The sequence below is a fragment of the Pelodiscus sinensis genome, chromosome 22 (assembly GCF_052426305.1).
Source record: "Pelodiscus sinensis isolate ZL-2025 chromosome 22, ASM5242630v1, whole genome shotgun sequence".
Taxonomy (NCBI): Eukaryota; Metazoa; Chordata; order Testudines; family Trionychidae; genus Pelodiscus; species Pelodiscus sinensis.
In genome coordinates, this window is record NC_143073.1 from 12,628,066 (window position 1) to 12,640,452 (window position 12,387).

At 47.6% G+C, this 12,387-nt stretch overlaps 1 protein-coding gene and 1 long non-coding RNA gene across 2 annotated transcripts in view; one reads left to right on the top strand and one right to left on the bottom strand.

Moving 5' to 3' along the window:
* Nucleotides 1-12,387, bottom strand: part of LOC149521811 (uncharacterized) — a 70,739-nt gene that overhangs the window by 33,300 nt on the left and 25,052 nt on the right. The gene's annotated exons all lie outside the window — the stretch shown is intronic.
* Nucleotides 1,766-7,501, top strand: LOC102456520 (serum amyloid P-component-like). Its single transcript, XM_025180786.3, has 2 exons — nt 1,766-3,048; nt 5,965-7,501. The coding sequence occupies exons 1-2, from the start codon at nt 2,787-2,789 to the stop codon at nt 6,576-6,578; spliced, it is 876 nt and encodes a 291-aa protein (XP_025036571.3). The 5' UTR covers nt 1,766-2,786; the 3' UTR covers nt 6,579-7,501.

Below are 12,387 nucleotides of genomic sequence, written 5' to 3' on the forward strand. Positions count from 1 at the left end.
CACAGCTTTTAGTTGCAACAAGTAAGGTAGTAGGGACCCCTTACTGAATCCCTCCCACCAATTACCTTTTCTACACCTACTTTTATAGCAAAGCGAGACTTGACTTGGTTGTTCTAGTAAAATCTACCAATTAATTATGTATTGTATCTGCCCCTCTTTTGTACACATCCTGCTAATCAAACTAGACTATAGTTAATTGATAGTTTTATGTCCGCATCAGTGATTTTTGCTCATTAGCATTGTTATGTACTAGTACCAGGTTACTCCCAATGTTCTTGGCAGGGTTTCTCTATCCCAATACTCTCAGCGCACTATTGTTTAATGCACTCCTGACTTTCACAGGTCAACCTTCAGCCTGACCCACATACACTGGGCTTGAATCAGGCCAAGTTTGCTTTGTTAGAAGCCTCTCTTTGGTGAAGGCAGCCATTGCTAGTGCGGTTCATGCAGGGCTGGAAACTGCAGATGCTATTATTCTGGATGCTCCCCTACAGCCTGGGCACACACTTTGTACAATGAGAGTCTGTCTGTACCGACATTCTGTGCTTGCCCATGAAAGTGACCATCCCGCCAGTCAAGCTGCAGAACCACCTGTTCCCAACCACACCAAACAGGAGCAGCCCAGGTAAGTGTTCCACACCTAATCTCCTGCCTCAGCCGTGAGCCCTCCCCACCACCCTACCTCCCTCCTGTGAGCAACAGATGGGGCCAGTTGCAAAGCTGATTGAGGTTGGCACTGATTGGGTAAGCAGAAGAGGCCGAGAGAGGCAACCAGAGATTGTCAGAAATGAGACATCCGGGAAGGGAGCAGCAGCATTCTCAGATTGGAGCCTAGAGGTTGCTGAGGCCCCAGCAGTCCTGGTGGCCATGATCTGATGTTTTCTCAGGACCCTTGGTGTGCTTTCCATGATTCCTAAATTGTTCACCCCTGGCCTGTGTGTAGGGAAAAAGCTCCCTAAAGACCAGAGGCAAATGGCTTGCACAAGGCAGAGGTGAGTTCTGGCAAAGGGCTCCCCAAAGGAATAACCAAAGGGGTGTGGCCAGCCATCAGCATCCCATCCTCGGGTCCAATCAGAGATGGATTATGATTCCTCTTGATACAGATCTGCTAATCTACTGCTTTGGCAATCACTCAGCTAAGCCTGGCCTTGGGAATCTCAAACTTTGGCTTTTTACAGCTCAAACTCCATTGACAAAAAATTTGGATTTTCATCATCATCATCCTCAACAACCATGGGCTCAATGTTTATTGGTGCCTAAAGCCTCCCTCACTATTTCCTTCCATCTTTCCCTGTCCAGTGTGGAATGGATAAATTTCTGTAGACTAGCTCTGCACCAATCTACTATATCACCTACCCATTCTCAGTGGGGTTCACCTCTCCTATTCGGACCATCCATTATGTTGAATATTTTGCTCCTGCTTATTCCCATTGTACATTTACACAGCAGTGTGATTTTGGGTCCCAGTGACTGTGATGGGGGACATTGTCCTTTGGGACATTGTCCTCTTTGAATGGAAATATCATTTTGAATATTAATATGTAAAACTCAAACATGCTTTCTGCAAAACAGGTCAAGTAGCATAAGCATCCCTCAGTGTTTTGGGAGTGTGCGTGTTTGGGAGTGTGCGTGTTTCTTGTACTTGAATCTAGAAATATGAAGTGCAAACCTGCTTATTTGGAGTGAGAGCCATTAGCCATACTTCAGGTCTTAATGGCCCCATACTCAAGGCAACGATCTGTGAATGGCTTTTTTTTGTCCTATAGTCTCAAATTGTGGTTGGTCCTACAAAGACATGTGATCATGCCACCTGCTGCTGGAATCCTTCTTGAAACTCATATTTTCCCCTGGAGAGGGGGAGAGAAAGCAAAGGGTTCTTCCCCTGGGGAAATTCTGTTTAAAGAATGGGAAGCCATCACCACCATCTTCAGATTTGTTTCTTTTGCCTTAGACCACATGTTCACTTCCGGATGATCAACACTGCAGTTGATCTTCCAAAGTGTGATTTAGTGGGTTCACTAAAGACCAGCTACATCGAACACTGTGGGTGCCTCTGTTGACAATGGTACTCCTCACATCCCGAGCAGCAATGGAATTCAACGGGAGCATTTACTCTCATCAGACTCCTGCTGTGGAGTTGGCGTTAAAGTTCAAATTAAGGAATTTTGACTCCTGCTACACAATTAACACAGCTGGAGTTGTGTACCTTACTTCAACTTCTGCTTTCATAGAGACATGGCCTTAGTAACTTATTTTGATCTGTTTTTGCTTCACTTACCTCCCACTTATTGTGCTTAATGAAAACACTTGTTTATTATCAAATCCAGTGTAAATAATTGTTACCTGAGAGGGAACAACCACTGTGCATTTCTCTCTTTCATTGATAGAGTGAACTTATGAGCTTTCTCTGTATAAAATATTTACACAAAATAAGAAGGATTTAGGTCCCTTTTGTGGACTGTACTATTGGATTCTGGCAAGTCTCTGTAGCTGAACTCTCCCAGAGTTGAGCTGGTTTGGTGTTTGTTATTTAGCTGGGGAGTTGTTATCCCACCTGTGTGCCTTGTCTGGGGAAGACCAGAACATCTGTCTCAGCACAACAAGGTGGAGGGGCACCCCAGAGGGTAGGCAGGCTAGCTCAGTGGCATGATCAGCACACTGGGTGACAAATCTGAGTGGACCCCTGTGATCCAAACTGTCACAGATAGTGTATCTGCAAAAGTGCTGTTCTTGGTACACAGACATCTGCCCTGCATAAGACGAAACAACAGCTGCAGGATGGTGACATGAGCACCAGATCCAAAGGGGAATTCCAGACTCCACCTCTGGGATGGGATTGGTTGAAGACATTTTTCCTCCCACTTCCCCTCAGGGATAAATCAGGTCCCGGTGCCTGCAGACTGGCATTGCCTGGGCACAGGATTTGGGCAGAGCAACCTCCCACCTCCCTTCTCTGTTTTCTGGTCTCTTTGCAGGTGAAAAACATGGTGAAGCTGCAACTGTGGCTCCTCGTCCTCGCTGGCCTCTCAGGAGCCATCGCCCAGACAGGTAGGGGCAGCGCTGGCTGCACCGGCGGACAAGGCCTGGCTGGGCAGAGAATGACCCAGCTGAGCGTGGGCTCCAGGGGGTAACTGAATGGCTGCCTCACATTGCCAAGGACACTGGGCCGAGTCAGAAACACCTGACTGTGGCTGCAGCCCTTTCCTGAGCCTGCTGTGTCACTCAGGTGTGGTGCATTGGGTTTTCCTAGGGGCGGCAGTGCCTGGTGGGAAGCATTGGTGGGGCTGTGTGCAGTGGGGGTGTGAGGGAGCCCTGTGCAAACACCTCTGGCTGGAGAGCTGCAGGCTCGCAGCACGTCTAGGTCACCAAATCTGGCTTCTCTGCGCAGCGCCACCAGCTCCCGCCATGTTCTCACAGATGGGATTGCTTGCGATGGAGATGTTGGCCCATTACACAAGATGCTCTAAAAATATCTGAGCTCTCTGATTGGCTGCGTGTCCCACTTGCCCACATCCTGCGGCAGATGGACCAATCACAGCTTCTGCAGCCAGAGCTCCCCGCCATGACGACACAAAGTCATCCTCACAGTGGGGGAGGTAGGAAGGGAACAGGCCAAAGCAGCTCAGGGAGGGGTGGGAGTATACCCTCTCCCATCCTGGGAGCTATGAGGGGTGGGATTATACCACTGATTTGGTTCACTGGTGTCCCTTCTGGGGAGGGGCCAGAAGAGAGTGAAAATTCCCTTGAGGTACCCCCCCCGCCTGTCTGGAGAGGGGGCTGAAGAGACCCAGGAGGAGCAAAAGGGTGGCGGGGCCTGCATTGAGAGGAGAGATTGGGGGTCAGAGTTGTTTACTGGGCAGGGGATGGGCAGGTCTGGGGGGAGCTGCAGGGGCCAAGTTCAAGAGACAGAAGGGATAGAATTGACTGTGACCCATACACAGGGATGGAGAGGTGGGCAGATCAAAAATGCAGGGTAACCCATCCAGTAAAGCACCTAATTTCAGGGCTGCAGTTCATGGTTTCTGGTGTGTGGATGTTGGCAGTCCTGCCTAAGGCTGGGGGGTTTGGATGACATCCCCCGGACTATGTGTTTGTCCCTGGTGTGTCTGGCCTCTTCACAGCCTTTCTACACTCCTCCCTCTGCTAGTGAGCCAGGCTGGCTGCGTGGATTCCAAGACCTAATTGCTCCAATTTGCACAGGCCAGAGACTTTCCCCACACAAATTTTGAGAACAGAGCTTTGAGAAAACTTCCACTCTTGATTTAAACACGGCCAGCAATGGAGGTTCCACTATGCCCATTGGGTGTCTGCTCTTGGGTTGCTGCTCTTGAGTGTGTTTCTTATAGACATGTCCCTGCCCCCGGATTGTTTGCTTCAGCAGTCGATTGGGAGGAGGCTGCCCATGAAATGCAGTTAGAGTTGCCAGATAGACTCATCAAAAATACCGGACCCCCACCCAAAAAAAGTGCCAGGAAAATTTTGTTGAGAGAGAGAAAAAAAAAAAAAGCAAATAAGCTGGGCCACAGAAATGCTATTGTGGCCCCTTTAAGAACCACAGCCACTTTCCCCGCCATGTGTCCGCCAGGAAAAATACCGGACATTTTCGATTTCTTTACTGGACAGAAGGTACAAATACCGGAAATACTGGACTGTTTAGTACTGGACACCTGGCAACCCGACATGCAGTGGCTGGGAGAAAGGGTGGGGGAGCAGGGCTTTGGGGAGAAGCACACTGGGATGTGGCAGGCATTACCTTTGACCCAGGGGCCTATGAGGGTGAGGGAGGAGACACCTGGCTACACCCCTAGACAGGTGCAGTGACCCAGGACAGAGCAGCTTAGGCAGAGATAAGCGTGGGCCCAGGCCTGAAACTACAAGAGGCGCACTGAAAGATTTCCTGACAGTTGGACTGCCAGGCATCCAATTTTCAACCAGAACACCTGGGTGACTGAGGACACTGGTGGCTCCGGTTAACACGGCCAACTGGCCCGTTAAGTGTTCTGTCTGCAGCAGGGAAGCCACCAGTATGTCTGGCTCATAGGCAGAGGTGCAGGCAGGTGGCTCTCTGTGCTGCCTCCCCTGTAGGCACTCACCTGCCCCAATTCCAGCTCCTGTGCCTCCTTTGGCTGGGACCCACAGCCAGTAGGTCTGACAGAGGTGGGGCCTGCAGGTCGGGGCAGCACACAGAGCCACTTGGCTGCACCTCTGCCTAGAGGCTGGACGGAGAAGTTACCACTTCTTGGGAGATGTCTGAGGTAAGCACCTCTGGAGCCTATCCCCAAATCCCCTCCTATTCCTCAGTCACCTGCCCCAGCCCTGAGCCGCCTCCCTCACCCAATCCCCTACCAGGGCCTGAAACCCTCCCATCCTGGAGCCCGTACCCCCTCCCTCACCACAATCCTCTGTCCCAGCCCAGAGCTCCTTTCTGGACCCTGAACCCTGGAATACCATCCCTGAGCTGACATCCCCAGCACACAGAGCCCGTACCCTCTCCTATGCTCCAACCCCCTGTCCCAACACGGAGCCCCATCCTACGCTCTGAACCTTCAGTTTCAGCCTGGAGCTCCCTTCTGTAGCCCAAACTCCTCATGCCGAGCCCCACCCCAGAGCCCGCACATGAAGCCAGAACCTGCCTGCCCTCCCGCATCCCAGCCCCCTGCCTCATCCTGGTGAAAATGAGTGAGGGTGGGGAAGAGGGAGCAACGGTGTGTATGAGGAATTAAGTGAATGTGGGTGGTACTTAGAGAAGGGCTGAGGCAGGGGTAGGGAAGGGGTGTTCAGTTCTCTGCATTTAGAAATTTGGGAATCCTGTCTGACAGAGCTGAGTACAGTCCCAGGGTTGGGAAGCAAGGGGAGGCCCAGGGTTGGAGTACCAGCTACTGGAAGACATTAGAAAGAATTGCATTAATAAGAACCTGTTGGTATGATGAGATTTCTGCCGTTACCTTTCACGTCTCCACACAGATCTCCAAGGGCAGGTGTTTGTTTTTCCCAAGGAATCTGCTGATGCCCACGTTGTCCTGAAGATGAATCACAACGGTCCTCTGCAGAACTTCACCGTGTGTTTCAGATACTTCACGGACCTGACCCGGCCCTACAGCCTCTTCTCCTATGCGACCAGAGCCAAGGACAACGAGATCCTCCTCTTCAAAGAGAAACCAGGATTGATCTCGCTATTTGTTGGGGGGGAACAGGTGGTCTTTACATGCCCAGAAAACACTGGCACAAGAAGAGGCTGGGAGCACGTCTGTGCCAGCTGGGAATCTGCCACCGGCATAGCCGAGCTCTGGGTGAACTGGAATCCCTTACCTAGGAAGGGGCTGCAGAAAGGCTACTCTGTCAGCAACCAGGGTGTGATTGTCCTGGGGCAAGAGCAGGACTCTGTTGGGGGTGGGTTTGATGCCAAGCAGTCATTTGTAGGGGAACTTACTGACGTGTATATGTGGGAACTGGCCACCGCAACAAAAGCCATGCGGGCTGCCAGCGGTGATTTGCGTTTGCCCCCTTCCCTCTTGAGCTGGAGCGCTTTGCAGTATCAGATTAAGGGCTATGTGGTATTGAAACCCCTGCTGAGATAAGGGCCCTATTAAAATGAGGTCTGGCCTTGAAAACCGGGACCTGGCCATCTGGCTCTCAACTCTAGGGCTGCGTCTAGACTGGCAAGTTTTTCCGCAAAAGCAGCCACTTCTGCGGAATAACTTGCCAGCTGTCTACACTGGCCGCTTTGAATTTGCGCAAGAACACTGATGATCTCATGTAAGATTGTCAGTGTTCTTCCACAAATACAATGACTCTCCTGTTCGGGAAAAAGCCCTCTTGCGCAAATGCTTTTGCGCAAGAGGGCCAGTGTAGACAACTGAGAACCGTTTTGTCCAAAAATCCCCGATGGTGAAAATGGTGATCGGGGCTTTTTTGTGCAAAACTACATCTAGATTGGCATGGACGCTTTTCCACAAAAAGTGCTTTTGCGCAAAAGTGTTCTTGCCAATCTAGACGCTCTTTTCCACAAATGCTTTTCCCTGAAAAACTTTTCCGTTAAAAGCATTTGCAGAAAATCATACCAGTCTAGACGCAGCCTAGGGTTGCATGGCAGAGATTAGGGGTGCATATAGACTTGTGGCTTCTGAGCAAAACTAGCATTAACCTCTACTGTTGTGACTCCTCCCCCTGGTGCTTGTGTCATTTGGGGTATTTCCCTCTGTCCAAAGCCTGGTCTGACTTTGTATCCCAATAAATGAACTGATTTGCTGCCCTGCAGTCTGTGGTGTAGTGAGAAACCCAGCACAATCCCAGTGAGTGCAGTCTCAGAAAGGGAACTCAGCTTGTGTCCTATTTTGTCTGTGGCTGTCAGAGTTCTAGGCTTGTAACGTTCAGAAAAGTCAGCCCTTTCTTGGGAGAAACAACCAAGAGGATCCTGTTCCATATCAAACACACTCACTGGAATGACATGGTCCCCATTCCACAGTGAGACAGGACCCAGGGGGTACAACTTGGAAGTAGGGTTCTGCTGTGCCTCCTTATCTCTTCAGCCCGAGTTGTCTCTCACAATGCATAAGCAACAACCCTCTACAGGCACTGTTATCACTCAGTGTGACAGCAGGCGATGCTCCAGACACAGCTAGATCATATGAATGCTCTCTGATCCTCTCACAAATCACATAGAGAAAGGCTCTAGTAAATCTCTCAAGCTGCAAGACTGGCAGCTCAGAACTGTGCTGTGTTGTCCTGCTCAGAAGCCTAACCAATGTAAGATCATTACCGCGCCTGTCCTTCCCTCAATGTGGAGAGGGCAAACACCCACCTTTGAACCGGAGCTTAGATTTCCCAGGCACTTCAATCAAAACTCAGTTGTAGAGTTGAGTCACAGGCGGAGTGATCCCCCGTTGTGGGTGCCTCTCTTACAACATTGTCAAACCCTTGTTTCCATTTCCCCTGCTGACTAATGGTCACCTAGCACTCATAGGAGTGGATCAACCCTTAGTAGTAGAGACTCTCAAGCTTACAAAGTCTTTCAGTAATAATCACACAGCACACAGTTATAACTTTAAATACATACTCATACTTGGACTGACCGATGGGTTTTAGCTGCTCACCACCTTTCAAATGCTGTTTTACAGGGCAGGCTTTGTATGAAATAGACCATAACTCTACGACAAAGGTGAATATTAGGGCTCCAGAGTACAGCATGAGGTACAGGGTGCCACACCGAGCCTGTGCCAGGAATGATCCCTTTTTCTCCATAAAATCCCTTAGCCTCATGTGAAGTCCCTTGGCCTCCAAATTCACTTTTTGGAGCCAGTCATACCTAGAATTCTAGTGCCGTTATTGGTAATGACGGTTCATGGAAGGGAACATGACGGAAGGGAAACATGGTTGGCTCTGGATACCCTGCTGCAGTTTGGCTACAATCCTGGCACAAGTCAGTCACCTTCTCTTCCACACACCGCTCTGTGGTTTTGCCTTTATTTGAAGACTAGTGTAGGACATCGTCATAGGATTGTCTTATATCTATTGTATTAAAGTTACCAACAATTATATGAGAGTCCCATCACCCACCGCTCCTAGATAGATCCATGCCCCACTTTGAACCACAGACAGACTCACTGTCTAAGTAGTGTGCGAGTCTTACATCTCTTGCTCATGGACTGAGCATCAGGATGGGAACGGTTCCTGCTGGAATCTGCCATAGGAAGCCCAGTTAGCCTTGGCACCTGCTTTGTACAATGGGAGTCTGTCTGTACCAACATTCTGCACTTGCTCATGAAAGTGACCATCCTACCAGTCAAGCTGCAGAGCTTCCTGTTCCCTCCCCCCACACCAAACAGGAGCTGCTCCAGGTAAGATTGCTCACACCCAATATCCTACCTCAGCCCTGAGCCCTCCCCCCACTCCTAGCTCCAGCCTGTGAGCAACAGACGGGACCAGCTGCAAAGCTGATTGAGGTTGGCACTGATTGGATAAGCAGAAGAGGCCGACAGACACAACCAGAGATTGTCAGAAATGAGACATCAGGGAAGGGGGCAGCAGCATTAGAACATAAGAACATAAGAATGGCCATACTAGGTCAGACCAAAGGTCCATCCAGCCCAGTACCCTGTCTGCCAACAGTGGCCAATGCCAAGTGTCCCAGAGGGAGTGAATTGAACAGGTAATGATCAAGTGATCTCTCTCCTGCCCTCCATCTCCAGCCTCGGACAAACAGAGGCTAGGGACACCATTCCTTACCCATCCTGGCTAATAGCCATTAATGGACTTAACCTCCATGAATTTATCTAGTTCTCCTTTAAACCCTGGTATAGTCCTAGCCTCACAACCTCCTCAGGCAAGGAGTTCCACAGATTGACTATGCGCTACGTGAAGAACTTCCTTTTATTTGTTTTAAACCTGCTGCCTATTAGTTTTATTTGGTGGCCCCTAGTTCTTATATTATGGGAACAAGTAAATCACTTTTCCTTATTCACTTTCTCCACACCACTCATGATTTTCTATACCTCTTATCATATTCCCCCTTTGTCTCCTCTTTTCCAAGCTGAAAAGTTCCAGTCTCTTTAATCTCTCCTCATATGGGACCCATTCCAAACCCTTAATCATTTTAGTTGCCCTTCTCTGAACCTTTTCTAATGCCAGTATACCATTTTTGAGATGAGGAGACCAGATCTGTATGCAGTATTCAAGATGTGGGCGTATCATGGATTTATATAAGGGCAATAAGATATTCTCCATCTTATTCTCTATCCCTTTTTAAATAAATCCTAACATCCTGTTTGCTTTTCTGACTGCCACTGCACACTGCGTGGACGTCTTCAGAGAACTATCCACGATGACTCCAAGATTTCTTTCCTGATTAGTTGTAGCTAAATTAGCCCACATCATACTATATGTATAGTTGGGATTATTTTTTCCAATGTGCATTATTTTACATTTATCCACATTCAGTTTCATTTGCCATTTTGCTTTTGAGTTCTCACTTAGTTTTGTGAGATCTTTTTGAAGTTCTTCACAGTCTGCTTTGGTCTTAACTACCTTGAGCAGTTTAGTATCGTCTGCAAACTTTGTCACCTCACTGTTTACCCCTTTCTCTAGATCATTTATGAATAAGTTGAATAGGATTAGTCCTAGGACTGACCCTTGGGGAACACTACTAGTTACACCTCTCCATTCTGAAAATTTACCATTTATTCCTATCCTTTGTTTCCTGTCTTTTAACCAGTTCTCAGTCCATGAAAGGATCTTCCCTCTTATCCCAGGACAATTTAATTTACTTAAAAGCCTTTGGTGAGGGACCTTGTCAAAGGCTTTCTGGAAATCTAAGTACACTATATCTACTGGATCCCCCTTGTCCACATGTTTGCTGACTCCTTTAAAGAACTCTGTGGGTATGTCTACACTACCACCCTAGTTCGAACTAGGGTGGTTAATGTAGGCAACCAAAGTTGCAAATGAAGCCCAGGATTTGAATTTCCTGGGCTTCATTTGTATCTTGCCGGGTGCCGCCATTTTTAAATCCCCGCTAGTTCGGACTCCGTGCCCACGGCTACACGCGGCATAGAGTAGGTAGTTCGGATTAGGCTTCATATTCCGAACTACTGTTACTCCTCGTTCGAACTAGGGTGGTAGTGCAGACATACCCTCATAGATTAGTAAGACATGATTTCCCTTTACAGAAACCATGTTGACTTTTGCCCAACAAATTATGTTCTTCTATGTGTCTGACAATCTTATTCTTTACTATTGTTTCAACTAATTTGCTCAGTGCTAATGTTAGACTTACTGGTCTGTAATTTCTGGGATTGCCTCTAGAGCCCTTTTAAAATGTTGTAACATTAGATATCTTCCAGTCGCTGGGTACAGAAGCTGATTTAAAGGATAGGTTACAAACCATAGTTAATAGTTCCACAATTTTACATCTGAGTTCTTTCAGAACTTTTAGGTGAATGCCATCTGGTCCCAGTGAATTATTACTGTTAACTTTATCAATTAATTCCAAAACCTCCTCTAATGACACTTCAGTCTGTGACAAGTCCTCAGATTTTTCACCTACAAAGGAGGGGTCATGTTTGAGAATCTCCCTAATATCCTCAACTGTGAAGACTGAAGCAAAAAATTCATTTAGTTTCTCTGCAATTACTTTATCATCTTTAAGTGCTCCTCTTGTATCTCGACCGTTCAGGGGCCCCACTGGTTGTTTAGCAGGCTTCCTGCTTCTGATGTACTTAAAAAACATTTTTTATTGCCTTTTTAGTTTTTGGCTAGCTGTTCTTCAAACTCCTTTTTGGCTTTTCTTATTACATTTTTACACTTAATTTGGCAGTGTTTATGCTCCTTTCTATTTACCTCACTAGGATTTGACTTCCACTTTTTAAAAGATGCCTTTTTTTCTCTCACTGCTTCTTTTACACAGTTGTTAAGCCATGGTGGCTCTCTTTTAGTTCTTCGGCTATGTTTTTTAATTTGGGATATACATTTAAGTTGGGCCTCTATTACGGTGTCTTTGAAAAGTGTCCATGCAGCTTGCAGGGATTTTACTTTAGTCACTGTACCTTTTAATTTCTGTTTAACTAACCTCCTCATTTTTGCATAGTTCCCCTTTTTGAAATTAAATGCCACAGTGTTGGGCTGCTGAGATGTTCTTCCCCCCACAGGAATGTTAAATGTTATTATATTATGGTCACTATTTGCAATAATCCCCGTTATAAGTCCTGTTATAGTTACCGCTTGGACCAGATCCTGCTCGCCACTCAGGACTAAATCGAGAATTTCCTCTCCCCTTGTGGGTTCCTGTACCAGCTGCTCCAAGAAGCAGTAGTTTAAGGTATCAAGAAATTTTGTCTCTGCATCTCGTCCTGAGGTGACATGTACCCACTCAATATGGGGATAGTTGAAATCCTCCACTGTTATTGAGTTCTTTATTTTGATAGCCTCTCTAAGGGTATGTCTACACTACCACCCTAGTTCGAACTAGGGTGGTTAATGTAGGCATTCAAACTTGCAAATGAAGCTCGGGATTTAAATATCCCGGGCTTTATTTGCATGTTCCCAGGCGCCGCCATTTTTAAATGCCCCGTAGTTCAAACTACCTACCCGCGGCTACATGCAGCACGGACTAGGTAGTTCGCATTAAAGCTCCTAATGTGAACTACCATTCCTCCTCGTGCAATGAAGAGTAACGGTAGTTCAAATTAGGAGCTTTATTTTGAACTACCTAGTCCATGCCATGTGTAGCCGCGGGCAGGTAGTTTGAACTATGGGGCATTTAAAAATGGCGGCGCCCGGGAACATGCAAATAAAGCCCGGGATATATAAACCCCAGGCTTCATTTGCAAGTTCGAATGCCAGTGTAGACATATCCTAATCTCCTTTAGCATTTCATAGTCACTATTACTATCC